Source organism: Bos mutus, chromosome X (genome assembly GCF_027580195.1).
Source record: "Bos mutus isolate GX-2022 chromosome X, NWIPB_WYAK_1.1, whole genome shotgun sequence".
NCBI classification, from domain to species: domain Eukaryota; kingdom Metazoa; phylum Chordata; class Mammalia; order Artiodactyla; family Bovidae; genus Bos; species Bos mutus.
Window position 1 is genome coordinate 117,901,429 of NC_091646.1, and position 20,119 is coordinate 117,921,547.

The window sequence follows — 20,119 nt, forward strand, 5'->3', positions numbered from 1 at the left end:
TAGGATCCCACATTTCATTTTACCTTTAAACGTTTATTCAGCAACCATTTTTTACAGTTTATGAAAGTGGTCTCATGGTAGGAGCTTAGTGTATACCTGCTAGTGGGAAAAATAGACCCATCCATCAAGAGGTAACTGTAAAACAGTACGGTAAGTGGTGTGCAAGGTTAGGAGGAAAAGTCACGTCCGCTGGTTTATCTGCATACTCAGCATACTTTGCGCTCATGAGTCATCCTCTAAAGCTCTGTGTGTATAAGTCTTGTCTGTTCTATAGGAACTCAGGTTGATCTCTACTTTTTCAAGGACACAACCTAAACCTTGTAAAGTGAGGGTAATTTAGGAGAGTAAGGAGGGAAGCAGAAGGTAAGTGTTTTGGAGTTCCTAGGTGGTATAGTGGTGAGGGCTTTGCTTTCCAATGCAGGGGTCATGGGTTTGATTCCTCGAGGAGAGCCAAGGAAAGTGAGCTAAGGGAGAGCTAAGGAGACTTACTTACTCTGAACTATAGTGCTCTAAGAGAGCTAAGGAGTGCTAAGGAGACTTGCTTACTCTGTTGTATAGTGGTCTAAGAAAAGCTAAGGAGACTTACTCTGACTTACCGTGTTCAAAGGAGAGCTATGGAGAGCTAAGGCGAGCAAAGGAGACTTAGTTACTCTGACCTATAGTGTTCTAGGGAGAGCTAAGGAGAGCTATATAGTGCTAAGGCAAGCTAAGGAGACTTACATACTCTGACTTATAGTGTTCTAGGGAGAGCTAAGGAGACTGACTGACTCTGACTATAGTGTTCTAAGGGGAGCTAAGAGGAACTAAGGAGACTTCTTGCTCTGACTTACAGTGTTCTAAGGAGAGCTAAGGAGACTTACTTTGACCCATAGTTTTCTAAGGAGAGCTATGTAGAGCTAGGGAGAATTACTTACTCTGACCTATAGTTTTCAAAGGACATCTATGGAGAGCTGAGTAGACTTAGTTACTCAGACCTATAGCATTCTGAGGAGAGCCAAGGAGAGCTAAGGAAACTTATTTACTCTGACCTATAGTGTTCTAACGGAGAAGGTGGTGGCACCCCACTCCAATACTCTTGCCTGGAGAATCCCAGGGACGGGGGAACCTGGTGGCTGCCGTCTATGGGGTCGCACAGAGTCGGACACGACTGAAGCGATTTAGCAGCAGCAGCAGCAGCATAGTGTTCTAAGGAGAGCTGAGGAGTGCTAAGGCAAGCTAAGGAGACTTACATAATCTGACCTATAGTGTTCTAAGTTGAACTAAGGAGAGCTAAGGTGACTTACTTTCTCTGACCTATATTTGCTAAGGAGAGTTTAGGAGACCTAAGGAGACTTTCTTACTCTGACCTATAGTGAGCTAAGGAAACTTACTTATAGTGTTCTAAGGAGAGCTAAGAGAGCAAAAGAGAGCTATGGGGAGCTGAGGAGACTTCCTTACTCTGACTTATAGTGTTCTAAGGAGTGCTAAGGAGACTTACTTACTCTGACCTATAGTGTTCTAAGGAGAGCTAAAGAGACTTAATAGTGTTCAGTAGTGGCCTGCTGTGGGACAGGGTCTCTGACTACAGCAGACCTGGGTTACCCAGCATGTGGCTGAATCCCTCTTGGAGGCAGTCGCCCTTAGCCCCACCATAGAGCCGCCAAACAGATGACCCACAACAGATTTCCCAACCTGGGGATCCATCAAAGGGACTTAGAACCTCCTGGAATTTGACATTGTAGTCCAGTGAGAGACTGAGTCAGAGTTGCCTGTGAGTGTCCAGGAATCTCTGGTGGCGGTATGAGTCAACAGTTTGGCCTCAAGCCAAACAACTGGGAGGGAACAGCAGCCAAACACAGAAAACTGGATTAAAGATTTACTGAGCATGGCCTGGCCCATAAGAACAAGACCCAGTTTCCCCCACAGTCAGTCTCTCCCATCAGGAAGCTTCCATAAGCCTCTTATCCTTATTCATCAGAGGGCAGATAGAATGAAAAGCACAATCACAGAAAACTAACCAAACAGATCACATGGGTCACAGCCTTGTCTAACTCAATGAAACTATGAGCCATGACATGTAGGGCCACCCAAGATGGACAGGTCATGGTGGCGAGTTCTGACAAAACCTGGTCCACTGGAGAAGGGAATGGCAAACCACTTCAGTATTCTTGCCTTGAGAACACCATTAACAGTATGTAAAGGCAAAAAGATATGACACTGAAAGATGAACTCCCCAGGTCGGTAGGTGCCTAATATGCTACTGGAGATCAGTGGAGAAACAACTCCAGAAAGAATGAAGAGACAGAGCCAAAGCAAAAATAACACCCAGTTGAGGATGTGACTGGTGATGGAAGTAAAATCCTATGCTGTAAAGAGCAATATTGCATAGGAACCTTTTGGAATGTTAGGTCCATGAATCAAAGCAAATTGGAAGTGGTCAAATAGGAGATGGCAAGAGTGAACGTAGACATTTTAGGAATCAGTGAACTAAAATGGATGAGAATGGGTGAATTTAATTCAAATGACCATTATATCTACTACTGTGGGAAGAATCCCTTAGAAGAAATGGAGTAGCCCTCATCATCAACAAAGAGTCCAAATGCAGTACTTGGATGCAACCTCAAAAATGACAGAATGATCTCTGTTCCCAAGGCAACCCATTCAATATCACATAACCCAGGTCTATGCCCCGACCACTAATGCCGAAGAAGTTGAACAGTTCTATGAAGACCTACAATACTGTCTAGAACTAACACCAAAAAAAGATATCCTTTTTATCATAGGGGACTGGAATGCAAAAGTAAGAAACTAAGAGCTATCTGGAGTAGCAGACAAGTTTGGCCTTAGAATACAAAATGAAGCAGGACAAAGGCTAACAGAGTTTTGCCAAGAGAACACACTGGTCATAGAAAACATTCTCTTCCAGCAAGACAAAAGATGACTCTACACACGGACATCACCAAATGGTCAACACTGAAATCAGATTGATTATATTCTTTGTGGCCGAAGATGGAGAAGCTCTATACAGTCAGCAAAAACAAGACCAGGAGCTGACTGTGGCTCAAATCATGAACTCCTTATTGCCAAATTCAGACTTACACTGAAGAAAGTAGGGAAAACCACTAGACCATTCAGGTATGACCTAAATCAAATCCCTTACGATTATACCGTAGAAGTGACAAACAGACTCAAGGGATAAGATCTGATAGACAGATTGCCTGAAGAACTATGGACAGAGGTTCATGACATTGTACAGGAGGCAGTGATCAAGACCATCCCCAAGAAAAAGAAATGCAAAAAGGCAGAATGGTTGTCTGAGGAGGCCTTACAAATAGCTGAGAAAAGAAGAGAAGTGAAAGGTAAAGGAGAAAAGGAACTATATACCCATCTGAATGCAGAGTTCCAAAGAATAGCAAGGAGAGATAAGAAAGCCTTCCTAAGTCATCAGTGCAAAGAAACAGAGGAAAACAATAGAATGGGAAAGACTAGAGATCTCTTCAAGAAAATTAGAGATACAAGGGAACATTTCATGCAAAGATAGGCTCAATAAAGGATGGAAATGGTATGGACCTAACAGAAGCAGAAGGTATTACGAATAGGTGGCAAGAATACACAGAAGAACTATACAAAAAAGATCTTAAAAAAAAAAAAAAGATCTTCAGGACCCAGATAACCACGATGGTGTGATCACTCACCTAGAGCGAGATATCCTGGAGTCTGAAGTCAAGTGAGCCTTAGGAAGCATCACTATGAACAAAGCTAGTGGAGGTGATGCAATTCCAGCTGAGCTATTTCAATCCTAAAAGATGATGCTGTGAAAGTGCTGCACTCAATATGTCAGCAAATTTGGAAACCTCAGCAGTGGCCACAGGCCTGGAAAAGGTCAGTTTTCATTCCAATCCCAAATAAAGGCAATGCCAAAGAATGCTCAAACTAATGCACAATTGCACTCATCTAACATGCTAGCAAAGTAATGTTCAAAATTCTCCAAGTGAGGTTTCAACAATACATAAACTGGTAACTTGCAGATGTTCAAGCTGGATTTAGAAAAGGCAGAGGAACCAGAGATCAAATTGCCAACATCTGCTGGATCATCAAAAAAGCAAGAGAGTTCCAGAAAAACATATACCTCTGCTTTATTGACTACGCCAAAGCCTTTGACTGTGTGGATCACAGCAAACTATGGAAAATTCTTCAAGAGATGGGAATACCAGATCACCTGACCTGCCTCCTGAGAAATCTGTATGCAGGTCAAGAAGCAACAGTTGAAACCAGACATGGAACAACGGACTGGTTCCAAATTGGGAAAGGAGTATGTCAAGGCTGTATATTATCACCTTGCTTATTTAACTTATATGCAGAGCACATCATGCAAAATGCTGGGCTGGATGAAGCACAGGCTGGAATCAAGATTGCTGGGAGAAATATCAATAACCTCAGATACGCACGTGATACCACTCTTATGGCAGAAAGCGAAGAGGAACTAAAGAGCCTCTTGGTGAAAGTGAAAGAGGAGAGTGAAAAAGCTGGCTTAAAACTCAACATTCAAAAAACGAAGATCATGGCATCCAGTCCCATCACTTCATGGCAAATAGATGGGGAAACAATGGAAACAGTGACAGACTTTATTTTCTTGGCCTCCAAAATCACTGCAGATGGTAACTGCAGCCATGAAATTAAAAGACACTTGCTCCTTGGCAGAAAAGCTATGACCAACCTAGACAGCATATTAAAAAGCAGAGACATTACTTTGCCGCCAAAAGTCTGTCTAGTCAAAGCTATGGTTTTTCCAGTGGTCATGTGTGGATGTGAGAGTTGGACCATAAAGAAAGCTGAGTGCTGAAGAATTGATGCTTTTGAACTGTGGTGTTGGAGAAGACTCTTAAGAATCCCTTGGACTACAAGGAGATCAAACCAGTCAATCCTAAAGGAAATCAGGCCTGAATATTCATTGGAAGGAGTGATGCTAAAGCTAAAACTCTAATACTTTGGCCACCTGATGCAAAGAACTGACTCCTTGGAAAAGACCTTGATGTTGGGAAAAATTGAAGACAAGAGGAGGAGGAGATGACAGAGGATGAGATGGCTGGATGGCATCACCAACTCAATGGACATGAGTTGGTGATGGACAGGGAAGCCTGGCATGCTGTAGTCCATGGATTCACAGAGAGTCGGACATGACTGAGCAACTGAACTGAACTGAAGGAGAGCTAGGGAGACTTCCTTATCAGGACCTATACTGTTCTAAGAGCTAAGGAGAGGTAAAGGGACCAGATATAGGCAAGTTGGTTTCCAGTACTTTTTATTTCACCTCCAATCTCCAATTCAGTTGTACCCTCCAATAAATTAACTAATAGTTTATTTTCTTAACAACACTTTATCTGTAGTTTTTCAGGAACCTCCATGGTAAGTACATTCTTACCAACAGTACTCTTTGTACATTTTTTGATGGTGGCCATTCTTACCACTTTGGCATGATATCTCATTGTGGTTTTGATTTGCATTTCTTTTCCTGTGATGTAACATACTTTGCAGAATCAGAAATGAAAGTTAAAATCATAACTAGGAGCTGCCAGCTTCAAAATCAGGAACTAGAAACATCTGTACACACTGCAGATAACCAATACACCCTACCATATTTGATTTAATAGCCTGTATAAGAAATGAAGCCCAATCAAATCCTTAACATTTTTTAAGTAACAGATGAAACCACACTACTGTGGAAAACTTTGTAGTGGAAAGATTTTAGAAATATAGGATAGCATTCAACTCATTTTACTGTACCTTTTGGAATATAAGAGTAGCAAAGTTATAAACATTTGGAAGCTCCTGCTGCTGCTGCTGCTAAGTCACTTTAGCCGTGTCCCACTCTGTGCGACCCCACAGATGGCAAGCCATCAGGCTCCCCCGTCCCTGGGTTTCTCCAGGCAAGAATACTGGAGTGGGTTGCCATTTCCTTCTCCAATGCATGAAAGTGAAGTCGCTCAGTCGTATCCGACTCTTTGCGACCCCATGGACTGCAGCCCACCAGGCTCCTCCGTCCCTGGGATTCTCCAGGCAAGAACACTGGAGTGGGTTGCCATTTCCTTCTCCAATGTGTGAAAGTGAAGTCGCTCAGTCGTATCCGACTCTTTGCGACCCCATGGACTGCAGCCTACCAGGCTCCTCCGTCCATGGGATTTTCCAGGCAAGAGTACTGGAGTGGGGCGCCATTGCCTTCTCCGTTGGAAGCTTCATCAGAGTGCAAAAAGAATTTCAACTTCCCTGATTTCCAAGGCAAGTCAACTCTGTATTCTTTGAAAGATCTAAGGAAAATACTTGGCCTAAAATTAATATCTCACATCCCCAAATTTCTTGGAATTTATAGATTGGGATGCTGATGGTTGGCGATATTAGCTCTCTCAAAATATATTTAGCTCAACAAAGTAGATTTAAGTTCACTTCTTTGGTAAAACAAACCTTTTCATCATAAATACTAAACAGCAATAATTTGGATTAAATTGAACCCCATGTTATGATGGCAACTGAGAAAATTTTCCTACCATAGAGTAACCCAAATTGCAATGATTTTGAGAGTGAAATACATCCCAAACTGTATCATAGTTTCATAACAAAACAGCTTAATCCTCAAACCATACATAGTGTGCTGTCAGTAAATGTTTGCTGAAGCAACGCATCATTGGTCAGCCTTCCAATCCTCCATGCCAGAAAAACCTTCCATAATATTTTGTAACAGACAAAATGTTTCTTTTCAACACCATCAGAGCCATACTTTACCCCATAATAGCTAAAAAAAAAAATCCATCATAAGTATGTGCATACACATATATACGGACATATACATTTATTTATACACACCTCATTTTGTTTATCCATTTATCCATCAATGGAGATTTAAATTGTTTCTGCTTTATGGCTGTGAACATTAGCTATACAAATATCTGTTTCAGTCTCTACTTTCAAGTCTTTTGCGTGCACACCCAGGAGCAGAATTGCTGAAGCATATGAAGATTCTTTTAATTGTTTTGAGGAACTGCCATACTGTTTTCCACAGTGTCTGAACCATTTTACATTCCCTCCACAATGTACAAGGGTTCTGATTTCTCCACATCTTCTTCAGCGCTTGTTGTTTTCTGTTTCTTATAATAGCCATTCTTATGCATTGCTAAGTATTAAGACGTTTGATTTTGAGAAATATAAAAGTCAGTTTGTGGATCTGAATTAAATTTCCCACTCGTCTTTTAGACAGTTTGAAACCTTTGTCTGCCAACAAATACTCAAGTAAAACACAAGTAAACAGGAAAAGCTTCTAAGCATGAAAGTTACGGAGAGCTAGTTACGAGCAGGGCTTCAATTCATAGCCGGAGAGCTGTGGGCAAATTCACTTACCTCTCAGCCACTTCCTTGGGTTGTTGGGAGGATTAAATTGTCACATACTTTAAAGTCCGTTTTAACAGTGCCTGGCACCAGGGATGTGCCAGGCACTGTTTCAGGGCGAGTTGTTGTTTGTTGATTGGAACTCAGGATTCGAACTCTTCTTGAGTTCCATCTTGATTACCAGAGGTCCAAACCATATGTAGCTAGAATATTTTTATTTCCTTTTTGGTGGATTTGCTAGAATATATCTGAAACCCTGAAACCTATAAAGGCACTTGTCAAGTCATTTACTGCCTCACCAGATACTAAGAACTTCTTAAAAGGGAAAACATTGTAGGAGAGGAAACAGAAAATTACCGTCATGTGGACAGGACTAGAAATGGGATTATTTTCTTGGGAGAAAACTTTATAAATGAAAACCTCTTAATACAGCAAAAAACTGAATATAAATACCATTTCTCTTTGAAAATGCTATGCCATGGTCTTCATTGTTTGTTATAGTTCTAAGTGCTTTTCTTCCCAGGAAGCTTCTTACAAACTGTCTCCTGACCAGATTCAATTCAGCTCCTTTGCAGGGGAACCACCCTTCAAAATGCACCAGAAACAACAGATCAGAGAGTTTGCAAATCAAGATCCAGACTTGCTTTGCATGGATATTGCCTTGTATGAAGTGTGACTCCACAGTTTATCATTAAGGATTCAAATCATTTCATCCCCTTAGGCAGAATATTCAGTTATGAGCTAGAGTCAAACTAGAGTGACAAGTTGTAGGTTCTTTGAAAGTGGGCTTCTAATGGAAATGCTGACAATCCATTAACAGCAGGAGGGCTAATGGCTGCCTCTAAAAATATACCTAAAGATTACAGTAATAAAAACACATATTTTAAAGTGCCTGCTCGAATTTCAAGGATTTTTTTTTTTTATGTCACTCTTAATAATAGGCCACCCTGTCCTTTTGGCATTTGATTTTGTCTCATAAATGGGCTTAATCTAAGTTAATGCTGTTGTACTACAGCATTTTTTTCTGTCTGATTTTGAGGGGTTTGGATGTCATTTGACAGAATTATCGGTGCCTTTAATGGAAGGTGAATACTTGGTATATTTGTAGCATTATGGAATTTTAAATCTGCAAAGAATCTCCGTGATTAGCAAGGCATCTCTGTTGTGTCTGCTGGAGGATATCTGAGCTCCTAAAAAGTTTATGGGCTAGAACTTAAAAAGGGAAAATAAGGGGAATTGTTGTGCCTGAGGTCTTTCTCACGAGACCCACTCTGGTCTTACCCCAGGAGGATTGCAGAAGAATCTAAAGGGCTTGATTACTGAGAATCTCATCATGATAGAGATGTGGGGAGAGGCCAGCACTGTGATCTTGGCAGACCAGGTTCCTACTTGCAGAGCCCAAGCAGTAGCCCCAGCCAGCCACCATGCTTCATCTGCAGGGGCAAGTCGTTGGTGTGGCCTGACCTGGGAACTCAGTGGGGCCCAAGTCAGTCCTATGTGGGTCCTCAAACCAAAACTTTGGGCCCTGAAGCCTCTGTCCCCACTCATGATGAGGAGCTGGGTTATAGCCCCCAGTCATTGCTGGGTGAAGCTCCCAGCCCCACCCAACGAGAAAGCCTGGCCAGAACACCTGGGAAGCTGCCTGGTCCAGCAATGCTTGAGCAGAGCCCAGCAGACAGCTGACGGACTGCACAGCAGAGCCAGAGGCACTGCTGAGCCAGGGAACTGAGGGTGCAGATCAGCTTGAATAAGGGCCACAAAAACAAAGCGCCTCTCCAGCCTTCAGGTTGATTCTCCCGCCATGCCTGGGAAAGTGAAAGTTAAGTCGCTCAGTCGTGTCCGACTCTTTGCGACCCCGTGGACTGTAGCCTATCAGGCTCCTCCGTCCATGGGATTTTCCAGGCAAGAGTGCTGGAGTGGGGTGCCATTTGAAGGGAAGCTAATTCACAGCCCCACTCATTGCTGAATACAGTGTGCAGCCCACCCGACCACGGAACTGAAGCACACAGGAAGCTGCCTAGCCCATCCAACAGCACTTGAGCAGAAAGCAAAATTGGTGGCCCTGTCTGGCCAGGGAATTTAGTACACAGTCTTGCCTTACTCAGGTCTCCAAAAACAAACTGTACAAGCCCTGGGGCCTATTCTGCTGCCCTGCCAAGAAAGAGAAGCTAATTCATAGCCCCACCAACTGCTGAGTGTACTACCAGTCCTGAGCATCTAGTAATCCTGACCAGAAAACCCAGCAAACTGTGGAGCCCAACCTATAGCCTCACTTGGGGAGGAGGTAAAAGATCTGTGCACTGAAAACAACAAGACACTGATGAAAGAAATCCAAGAAGACACCAATAAATGGAAAGATAACTCACGTTAATAGATTGAAAGAACTGTTAACATGTCTGTACTACCCAAAGCCATCTATAGATTCAATGCAATTCCTATCAAGATTCCAATGGCATTTTTTTCACAGAAATATAAAAAAAAGTCCTAAAATGTATATGAAACCACAAAAGACACCACCCAGCCAAAGCAATCTTGAGAAAGAAAAACTGGGAAGGCATCATACTTCTTGCTTTCAAGCTGTACTGTAAAGCTATATTAATCAAAATAGTATGGTAGCAGCATAGAAACAGACACATAGGCCAATAAAACAGAATTGAGAGCCCAGAAGTAAACCCATGCAAGGGAGCCAAAAATACAATAGGGAAAAGACTATTATCTTCAATAAACAGTGCTAGAAAATTGGATAGTCACAGGTAAAAGAATGAAAGTAGACTTCTATCTTACAGCTCCACAAGAATTAACTTGAAATAGATTATAAAGATTTTAATGTAAGATCATAATCCATAAAATTCCCTGTAGAAAATATCAGAGAAAAACTCCTTGACATGAGTCTTAGCAATGATTTTTTGGTTGGACACCTAAAGCACAAGCAACAAAATAAATGAGACTACATCAAACTAAAAAGCTTCTGCATGGCCAAAGAAACTGTCTACAAATTTAAAAGACAGCCTACAGAAAGGGAAAAAAGTTTGCAAACCATATATCTGATAAGGTGTTAACATCTAAAATATATAAAGAACTCATACAACTGAGTAGCAAAAAACCAAGTAATCCAGTTTAAAAATGGGCAAAAGACCCGAATAGACATTTTTCCAAAAAAAGATATACAAACCATGAACAAGTACATGAAAACATGTTCAACATCACTAAATAAATCAATAGGGAAATGCAAATTGAAACCACAATGAGATATTACCTCATGCCTGTTAGAGTTGTTGTTCAGTCCCTAAGTTGTGTCCGACTCTTTGCAACCCCCTGGACTGCAGCACACCAGGCTTCCTTGTCCTTCAACATCTCCCAGAGTTTGCAAACTCATGTCCATTGAGTCGGTGATGCTGCTGCTGCTGCTAAGTCGCTTCAGTCGTGTCTGACTCTGTGTGACCCCATAGACGGCAGCCCATCAGGCTCCACCATCCCTGGGATTCTCCAGGCAAGAACACTGGAGTGGGTTGCCATTTCCTTCTCCAATGCATGAAAGTGAAAAGTGAAAGTGAAAAGTGAAAGTGAAGTCACTCAGTCATCTGACCCTCAGTGACCCCATGGACTGCAGCCTACCGGGCTCCTCCGTCCATGGGATTCTCCAGGCAAGAGGACTGGAGTGGGGTGCCATTGCCTTCTCCGCGGTAATGCTAGTGGTTGGCATTAAAAAGACAAAAGGTAACAAATGCTCTGAAGTATGTATAGAAAAGGGATCCCTTGTGCACTGTTGGTGGGACTGTCAACTGGTACAGCCACTATGGAAACATTATGAAGGTTTCTCAAAAAATTCAAAATATGATCCAGAAATTCCACTTGTGGGAATACAGTTGGGGTCCACTTACACTTGGATTTCTTTTTCAGTATTAAATGCTAAAGTACTACATGATCCACAGTTGGTTGAATCCACAAATGTAGAACCACAAATACAGAGGGCCAACTATAATGTTATACGTGGATTTTTTTTTTTTTTACTTCACAGAGGTTCAGCACCCCTAACCCCTCATATTGTTCAAGAGTCAGCTGTTTTATCTGAAGGAAATGAAAACTCAGGTTCATAGCAGCAATATTTACAATAGCCAAGACATGGAAACAGCCTCAGTGTCCATTGATGGATGGATGGATAAAGTTGTGGTGTGTGTCTGTATGTAGTATAATGGATTATTACTCATCTATAGAAAAGAAATCCTGCCATTTGTGATAACATGGATGGACCCTGAGGGCATTATGCCAAGTGAAATAAGTCAGAGAATGACGAATACTGTATGATCTCATTGACTGATTTGTGTTTACCAGAGGTAGGGAGTATGGGGAGGGGAAATTGCAGAAAAGGGGTCAAAAGGTACAAAGTTCCAATTACGAGGTAAGGAAGTACTGGGGATGTAATGTATAATGATCACTATGGTTAACAGTGCTGTGTGCTGTATATGCAGGTTTTGAGAGGACATCCTAAGAGTTCATCACATGGGAAAAAAATTTGTATCCATGAGATGATGGATGTTAACTAAGCTTACTGTAGCAATCACTTCACAATTTAAGTGAAATTATTATGTTGTACACCTCAAATGTATATAGTGCTGTATGTCAATTATATTTCAAAACTGGAAAAAGTTTTAAAAGGTTGGGAAGGTGAAAAATGTTTTTAGCAATCCAGTATAGAAAAAAAGGTTTCTCACATCAGTCACTTTGCGTTTGTTTATTAGTAATGCCAAACATTTTTTATAGTTCATTTATAAGTCTTTTGTGAATTACCTATATGTGCCAAATGCTCATTATTTTCTTTTGGATTTGTAAACTCTGTTATATACTAAGCTGCTTAGTTTGTATGTAAATATTGCAAAAATTTTTCCCTTTTCTTCATTTGCCTTTTAGCCTTTTACCTTATTTCATAATGATAGTAGTTTTTTTTTTTTTTTTTTTTTTTGAGGTATCAGTTCAGTTCAGTTCAGTCACTCAATCGTGTCCGACTCTTTGAGACCCCATGGACTGCAGTACACCAGGCCTCCATGTCCATCACCAACTCCTGGAGTTTACCCAAACTCATGTCCATTGAGTCAGTAATGTCATCCAACCATCTCATCCTCTGTCGTCCCCTTTTCCTTCTACCTTCAATCTTTCCCAGCATCAGGGTCTTTTCCAATGAGTCAGTTCTTCACATCAGGTGGCCACAGCATTGGAGTTTCAGCTTCAACATCAGTCCTTCCAATGAATATTCAGGACTGATTTCCTTTAGGATGGACTGGTTGGATCTCCTTGCTGTCCGAGGGACTCTCAAGAGTCTTCTCCAACACCACAGTTCAAAAGCATCAATTCTTCGGTGCTCAGCTTTCTTTACAGTCTAACTCTTACATCCATACATGACCACTGGAAAAAACCATAGCCTTGATGAGACGGACCTTTGTTGACAAAGTAATGTCTCTGCTTTTTAATATGCTGTCTAGGTTGGTCATAACTTTCCTTCCAAGGAGCAAGCATCTTTTAATTTCATGGCTGCAATCACCATTTGCAGTGATTTTGGAGCCCAGAAAAATAAAGTCAGCCACTGTTTCCACTTTTTCCTCATCTATTTGCCATGAAGTGATGGGACTGGATGCCATGATCTTCGTTTTCTGAATGTTGAGCTTTAAAGCCAACCTTTCACTCTCCTCTTTCACTTTCATCAAGAGGCTCTTTAGTTCTTCACTTTCTGCCATAAGGGTGGTGTCGTCTGCATATCTGAGGTTATTGATATTTCCCCTAGCAATCTTGATTCCAGCTTGTGCTTCCTCCAGCCCAGCATTGCTCATGATGTATTCTGCATATAAGTTAAATAAGCAGGGTGATAATAATAACTTGACGTACTCCTTTTCCTATTTGGAACCAGTCTGTTGTTCGATGCCCAGTTCTAGCTGTTGCTTCCTGACCTGCATACAGATTTCTCAGGAGGCAGGTCAGGTGGTCTGTTATTCCCATCTCTTTCAGAATTTTCCACAGTTTGTTTTGATCCACAGAGTCAAAGGCTTTGGCATAGTCAATAAAGCAGAAATAGATATATAGAAGTTTTCAATTTTTATATAGCCAAACACTAATCTTTTTTTTAATGGTTTCTTTCTTTGCTTTTATGCTCCCACACCCAAAGGTATTTCTACATCATGAATCTTACCATACCCCTCTATTGATTATAATCTTCCAGGGGCTCTTCCGGAGAAATCCATCCTCCTCCTGGTGCTCTAGCTTCAACTACTGTACCCTATAGGCACTGGGAGGTCCAGTCGAGCCAAGCAGTTATGCTTGGCACTGCCTGCTTAGCACTGCCTTCTTAGCACCCTCTGCTTGGAAAGCCAGTCCCACAGGCTCAACGCCCCTTTCCACCCCTTCTTCCCCATGTCACTGAAGCCCCAGTTTGGATATGACCACCAAATTACCCTTTTCTTCCCCTTCTTGTAACAGCACCAAGTCCCCAGGGTCTCAGTAGTAGTTTGTAAAATTAAAAGCTCAAATGATAATAAGCAAAGTCTAAGAGGGCTAACAGGAGAATTGGCTGTCAGGGCCAGTTTAGAGCAGAGGCTTGGAGCAAGCAGCAGGGGGCTGAGGCTCTACAAGGAGCAGTGATGACAAACTAGAGCACAGAGCCCAGGCAGCCTGGGGAGGACGCTCGGGCATGGGGAACAGAGTGCTCGAGGGCTGAGGCAGGAGGGCAGATGGGCAGGGGCTCGGTGCCAGGACTAGGTTCCCCAGAGGCTAGTGGACAGTGTTGCCGAAGAGCTTGGCTCTGAAGACACTAGGCAGCAGTCACCAGAGGTCCCAAACTGGGAAAGCCATCTTAACTCCCCAGCCTCCTCCAGCCCCATGGTTTCCTACACTGGGAAAGCCATCTTAACTCCCCAGCCTCCTCCAGCCCCATGGTTTCCTACACCAGCCAGTGGCATCAGCTTTCTTGTTTCACGGGCCAGAAACTAGTCACTTGATTCTGCTTCCTCTCACACCCCTTATCCCATCTGTCACGAGTCCTGTTGGCTCCACTTTCAAAATGGAGCCAGACCATATACCCGGCTTCCCTGGTGGCTCAGTCGGTAAAGAATCTGCCTGAAATGCAGAAGACCACCTGCTAATGCAGGAGACTGGGTTCAATCCCTGGGTCGGGAAGATTCCCTGGAGAAGGGAATGGCAACCCACTCCAGTTTTCTTGCTGGGAAATCCCATGGACAGAGGAGTTTGGCAGGCTACAGTCCGTGGGATTGCAAAGAATCAGACACGAACGAGCGACTAAACCACCACCACCAAATACTGCTTGATTTCATTTAGATGACATTCTGCAAAAGGCAAAACTCTAGGGACAGAAAACACTTCTGCGGCCCAAGGCTGGGAAGTGGGGGGGTAACTACAAATGATCTCAGTAACTCGATGGTAGTGGTAGTCACAAAACTGAAGGCGTTTATTAAAACTCTCAGAACTGTACATTATTAAGTAACTGAAAATTGTTAAGTAAACCTTAATAAAACAACAGGAAAAAAAACATACCATAATTCTAGCCATTTCTCACCATGCTCACAGCCGTCATCCCAGTCCAGGGTGCCATCATCCTCTTGGGTTCTTACTGAGGGCTCTTCACTGTCCCCTGCTCCTGCCTTCGCTTCACTATCATCTGTTCCCAGCACAGCAGCCACAGGGGTCTCCTTTAAACCATAAGTCCATGTTTTTCTTTTGCTCAGAACTCCAGAGCTAAAGGAACTCTCCAGAGCTTTCTCTACTCTCAAAGGCCAAGTTTACAATGGGCCACCAAGACCCACAGGCCACAGCCCTCTGTTACTCTGTAGAGACCTCCTCCTAGCCGCATGCATGCCCCCATTCACCCCCCTGGCTTGTCCCGCGACATGTACCGTGTGCTCCCTTCTAAGGGTTCTGTCTGGAACGTGCTTCTCCCTGATTTCCATCCCCCTGGTCCCCTCCCCATCACCTCTTTCAGGCCTCTGCTTGACTCACAGTTGCCGCCCATCCACCTCCCCAGGCCCCACCCCAATCTGCTAACCTCTCTTGCTTTTTCTCCCAGACCATAGTTTCGTCTGACATACTCATATTTTGTTTACTGTGCGATTCCTCTCTCCTCCCCATGAGGAGAGGGGTTTTTGCTGTGTTTCCTGCGGCCCTTCCACCGGGCACATCACAGACAGCAGTCAGATTGGGAGAGGGGGAACAGGCAGTGAGATGGGGTGACTTCCAAGAACCAGCCATGATAATAATCGGATGTGGCAGCATCCTCCTGCCCCGGAACCTCACTCAGCACCACCCGCCCCCACCCCGGCCCCGAGACAGTCTGGGGGACACTGGCTGTCACACTAGCCTGTGTCTGTGTGTGCTCCGCCCTTCCTGCCTTGTTTGTTTCCCTGCCCCGCACATGGCTCCTTTAACACATGCCTTCTCTCCCTTCTCTCTCTAGAAGCAGATGTTCCAGGAGAGGAGCAACCGGATGCTGCACGCCTTGTCCCCAAAGCAGAGCCCTGTGAGCAGCCCCACAAGGAGCCGGTCTCCTTCCCGCTCCCCGTCGCCCACCTTCTTGTGGCTCCCGCACAAACCCTCGCCCCCCTTCTCACCTAAAGCCGCCTCAGCCTCCATGAGCAGCATGAGTGAGGGGGATGAGGATGAGAAGTAAAGGCGGCTGGCTGACAACCAGAGCCCCCGCCACACGAGAGCCCCCACCACATGGGGTGGGCGGGCAGGGCGGGGGCACGGGGGACACCCTGGTGGGGGGAGGGCAACAGTCGCTGGCACTGCAGCTCAGCCCATGACATAGCTCCACTCAGGACCAGCTCCCCCCTCAGTCTCCACTCTGCCCCAAACCCAGGCTCTGCATGGAGGTTTCCAGGCGGGCAACCTATACAGACCTTCTTAGCATCATCTAGAAGCACCCTATTTTAACCTTGCTAAAGAAAGAGGCAGAGCACCCCTGGGAGACTCGCACTGAGTGGGGTGTCTTCTGCTTTGGCCCTTACTCCCACCCCCACCAGGTACACCACCCACGGAAGTGGCTGTACCCGAAATCTGCTTCTTTCAGCTCCTAAGGGCCATGCACGTTGCCTCCCACCGCCCAAGCGCTGCCAGAATAAAGTTATTTCCAGTAGAGGTGGCACAGTGCTTCTGAAATAGTCGAGCTACAGACAAACGCCAGCCTTCTCAGTTTAGCCAGAGACCAGAGGTTGCAACGCATCAGTCCTTTGCAGTCTAAACCAAGCCTTGCTTTAGGCCAGATATATCCCAGGTCACCTAGTGTGAGCCGCAACTTCTCATGCCAAGGACAGTTCTTTCCAGGAGAATGCCCCCTAAGGCCTAGTGTCTTCTCCTGGCTGTACTCTTTCATCATTGGTTTGACTTCCTTGTTTTCTAGAAATTACCTTAGTCTGTGGGAAATGCAAGAGAACATCCTATAGACATATACACACAAGGAGCCGCTCTGCTTTGGCTCCGAGTTTAGCAGATGGTTGCTGTTTCCTGAAGCTTCTCCTTCAAGGATGCTGTCATGGAATGGCTTTCCCCATTTCTGACCAGTGAACAGTTCTGCAGACCTCAAGCAGCAGTTTGACGTCCCAAGCCACAAAGTATACCAATAGGGGGTGCTACCTGCACATATCTGTTCTATGTATGCTCCCAAGACGCCATCCAGGGTGTGTACCATATGCAACAAGTCAGTGGTGGCGGCATTTTATACTGTCCCCCTCTCCAGCTCCCACCCTAATACCCCACTGAAATCCTCAGTCTTCAGAACTACCTGGTTTCCTTGGGACTTGGGCACCTTGTCAAAAGCTCATCCTGCATTCCTGCAGAAATGTCATCCCAGCCAAGAAATCGGCGGGTGGTGCTCATGGCCTCCCATCATCATTGCAGGTGGAGGCAGGCTCTGAGAGTTTCACTGAGCACGGTGGGAGCCTCAGCCTCTGAACGGGCCAGGCAGTCCTGTAATTACTTCCCGCCTTAGGCTTCAAGTGGGTTGAAGACGCTAAGCTTTCCCACTGAGGTGTCTGATGTTGCTATCTGCTAAGCACGGGTAGACGCGAGCAGGTAGAGGCGAGGGGTGGGAGCACACGCCTGGGTAGAAGTGGCATTGTCTGGCTGTGCCTTTGGAGCCAGGGGCCCAGAACAGTGACACGGGCAGAGCCCAGCATCCCTCGGGACAGAAACACTCCCTTTCAGAGGCCTTGTGAACCAGCCTTCTGGGAGACACATGGGGCAACCAAGGAAGGAAGGTGGCATGTCTTTCCCCTCGCATTGGGGTTGAACTACCTCCCTGCCCACCTGGAGAGAGTAGGCTTTGTTGGGAAGCAGAACCATGAGGCTCAGCTGGCTTGGGCACTCCCCTGTTCCTGGCAGTTTTTCCAGAGCTCTGTCGAGCATTCATGTGGGACAGAGAGCTGGTGGAAAGATGGCACATGAGAAGGAAATTTCTTGCTGCCATCAAGGCCCAGAGCATTGCCCCGTGTTTCCACTGTGCCCCCCGGGCACACTGGCGTGTATGCCCCCATCTCCAAGCACTGACAGGAGGCAGCAGCCAGCTGCACCAGGCAGTGGGAACGAGGGAAGAGAAAAGGAGAACGAGGTGCCTGGAGGGAGGAGAGAAGCTTCAAGAAAATCTGCATGCTTGACTCATGTGAGGGCCTCCCTCTGCAGGAGAAAACTCTCTTGGGAATGCCTTTTCTGGTTCTAGGCTCCAGCCCAGAGCAGATAAACCCATGTTTACCTGATTCCTGCTCCGGAGCAAACAGCTTGGCATTGACATACCAGGCGGCCTCTAACTTTGCAGGCCTTACACACCACACTGACATGTGCCGCCACTACGACTCACATTCAGTGCCAGGGACAGGCCATCACAACCCACAAGCAGGTTCTAAGTCTCACCCCAGGCCCCTCTTCTGACCGTTAACAATACCTCCCCTCCCAAGGCTGCAAGATTAATGAGAAGGAATGGAGGAGTCTGCAACCCAGTCTTTGATGCATCCTGGCCACCAGCTTCTCCCTGCCCCTCCTCCCCTGCTTGGGAGGAGATGCGGTGGCTGGCTGTCCACAGTCATGGCCCCGAGGGAGTTAAGGCTGGAATGGGAGTGGTACCAAGTGTTACTCAAGCTCGGAGAGGTAAGCAGAAATGCCAGAAAGCAAGGAAATGTTCTTTTGCTCTAGACAGGGAAGGAAGCTTCAGACTGAGGGCTGAAGGACAGCAATTTAGGTTGTGGAAGAAGGCAGGATACGTGAAGAAGGGCAAGCGTGGGAGCGCAGTGCCTATCCACTCCCTTACAGGGGCTGCTCACTCCCTAACAGGTGAAGAAGGCAGGCCTCCTTTCACTGACAGCCAAGGTTAGTGGGTACCCATGCAGGTTGTGGGTTCCCCCTGCCCAGCTTTCCCATTTCAGCCCTTCTCCATCAGCTGTCTCATCTTCCTCCTGGGGACCCCAAAATCCAATGTTCACCAGCTAAAAACCCAGGGCAATTGTAATGTCAGAGTCACACTGAATGGCCCGTTTCTGGCAAGCCAGCTCCCATGGGCCAGGACTTGGCAAAGGCAAAGGAAACCAACCTTAAGACGAGTGATCCTGAGACCCAAGTCTGCCTTCTGACCTGCTCTGTGGGAAAGACACACAGCTGCAGGACGGCCTGAGGTTGGAGTTACTGACCATCCTTGACGGAAGGGACGGGAAGAGCGTGGATTCCTCCTCTCCATCTTGGGACTTATCAGCCAGGCACGCCCCGGGGAGAGAGATGCAAGATGGCGATATAGACTCAGCTGAATCTGATGAGCCCGAAGGGAACAGAGATGTCCCTGTTCCCCAGGCATCCGGTCAGCACTAGTCTTGGCCATCAGATTTTTCTTCTTTTAACAAAAGAGCTCATGAGGCATTCTGCAACTTCTACTTCTCTCTAGACTTGAGTTTTTTTTCTGTGTGTCACTGCGATGTGTCCCGGGACAAAGCCATAAGAAAAGCATACATACTTCAGACTGTGCTATACATATAAGACAAGACGACGACAACTCTTCTGGGTTAAAGCACGACCTTACGCCCAAGCGTTTGCTCTGGTGCTGAATCATGCGAACTTCCGGAATCAGCCCCCGCCCCCTGGCACCCCTGCACCTCCCTCTCCGCGCTCCAAACCCACTCTTGCTTCCCAACAGGACATGGCATTCTCAACTTGTTTATAAATAAAGGGATGCAGAATTGCACTTTTCACCTATTGTGTTTCTTAAAAGCGTGCTGCTGTGTGTTCCTACTTACGAGCTCTGGTGCAACATGGAAAAGCAGAGGCGTAGCCACGGTCCTGCCTCCGCCCAGCTGGGCCCAGCCCTGAATGATGGGTCTGTTGTCAGGCAGCACGGGCCAAGCCTGGAGCTGCCAGCCAGTTCATGCCTGACAAGGGAACAACCTAAAGGTCCATTAACAGATGAGCAGATAAAGAAGATGTGGCGTATATACACAGTGGAATAGTACTCAGCTGTAAAAAGAACAAAATAATGCCATTTGCAGCAACATGGATGCAACTAGACTGTCATACGAAGTAAATAAGAAAGACAAATAGCATGTGCCATCACTTGTATAAGGAATCTAAAATATGGCACAAATAAACCTATCCACGAAACAGACAGACTCATGGACATAGAGAACAGGCTTGTGGTTGCCAAAGATGGGGGGTATGGGAGGGATGGATTGGGATTTGGGGGTTAGTATATGGATAAACAAGGTCCTACTTTACAGCACAGGGAACTATATCC

At 45.3% G+C, this 20,119-nt stretch overlaps 1 protein-coding gene across 3 annotated transcripts in view; it reads left to right on the forward strand.

Moving 5' to 3' along the window:
- PCYT1B (phosphate cytidylyltransferase 1B, choline) overlaps positions 1-20,119 on the forward strand; it is a 147,786-nt gene extending 127,667 nt beyond the window's left edge. For all 3 annotated transcript variants that reach the window (XM_070366008.1, XM_005890191.2, XM_070366009.1), the window contains exon 8: positions 15,809-20,119. In XM_070366008.1, coding sequence (XP_070222109.1) covers positions 15,809-16,021 — 213 coding nt within the window. In that variant the 3' untranslated portion in view covers positions 16,022-20,119. The remainder of the gene's footprint in view (positions 1-15,808) is intronic.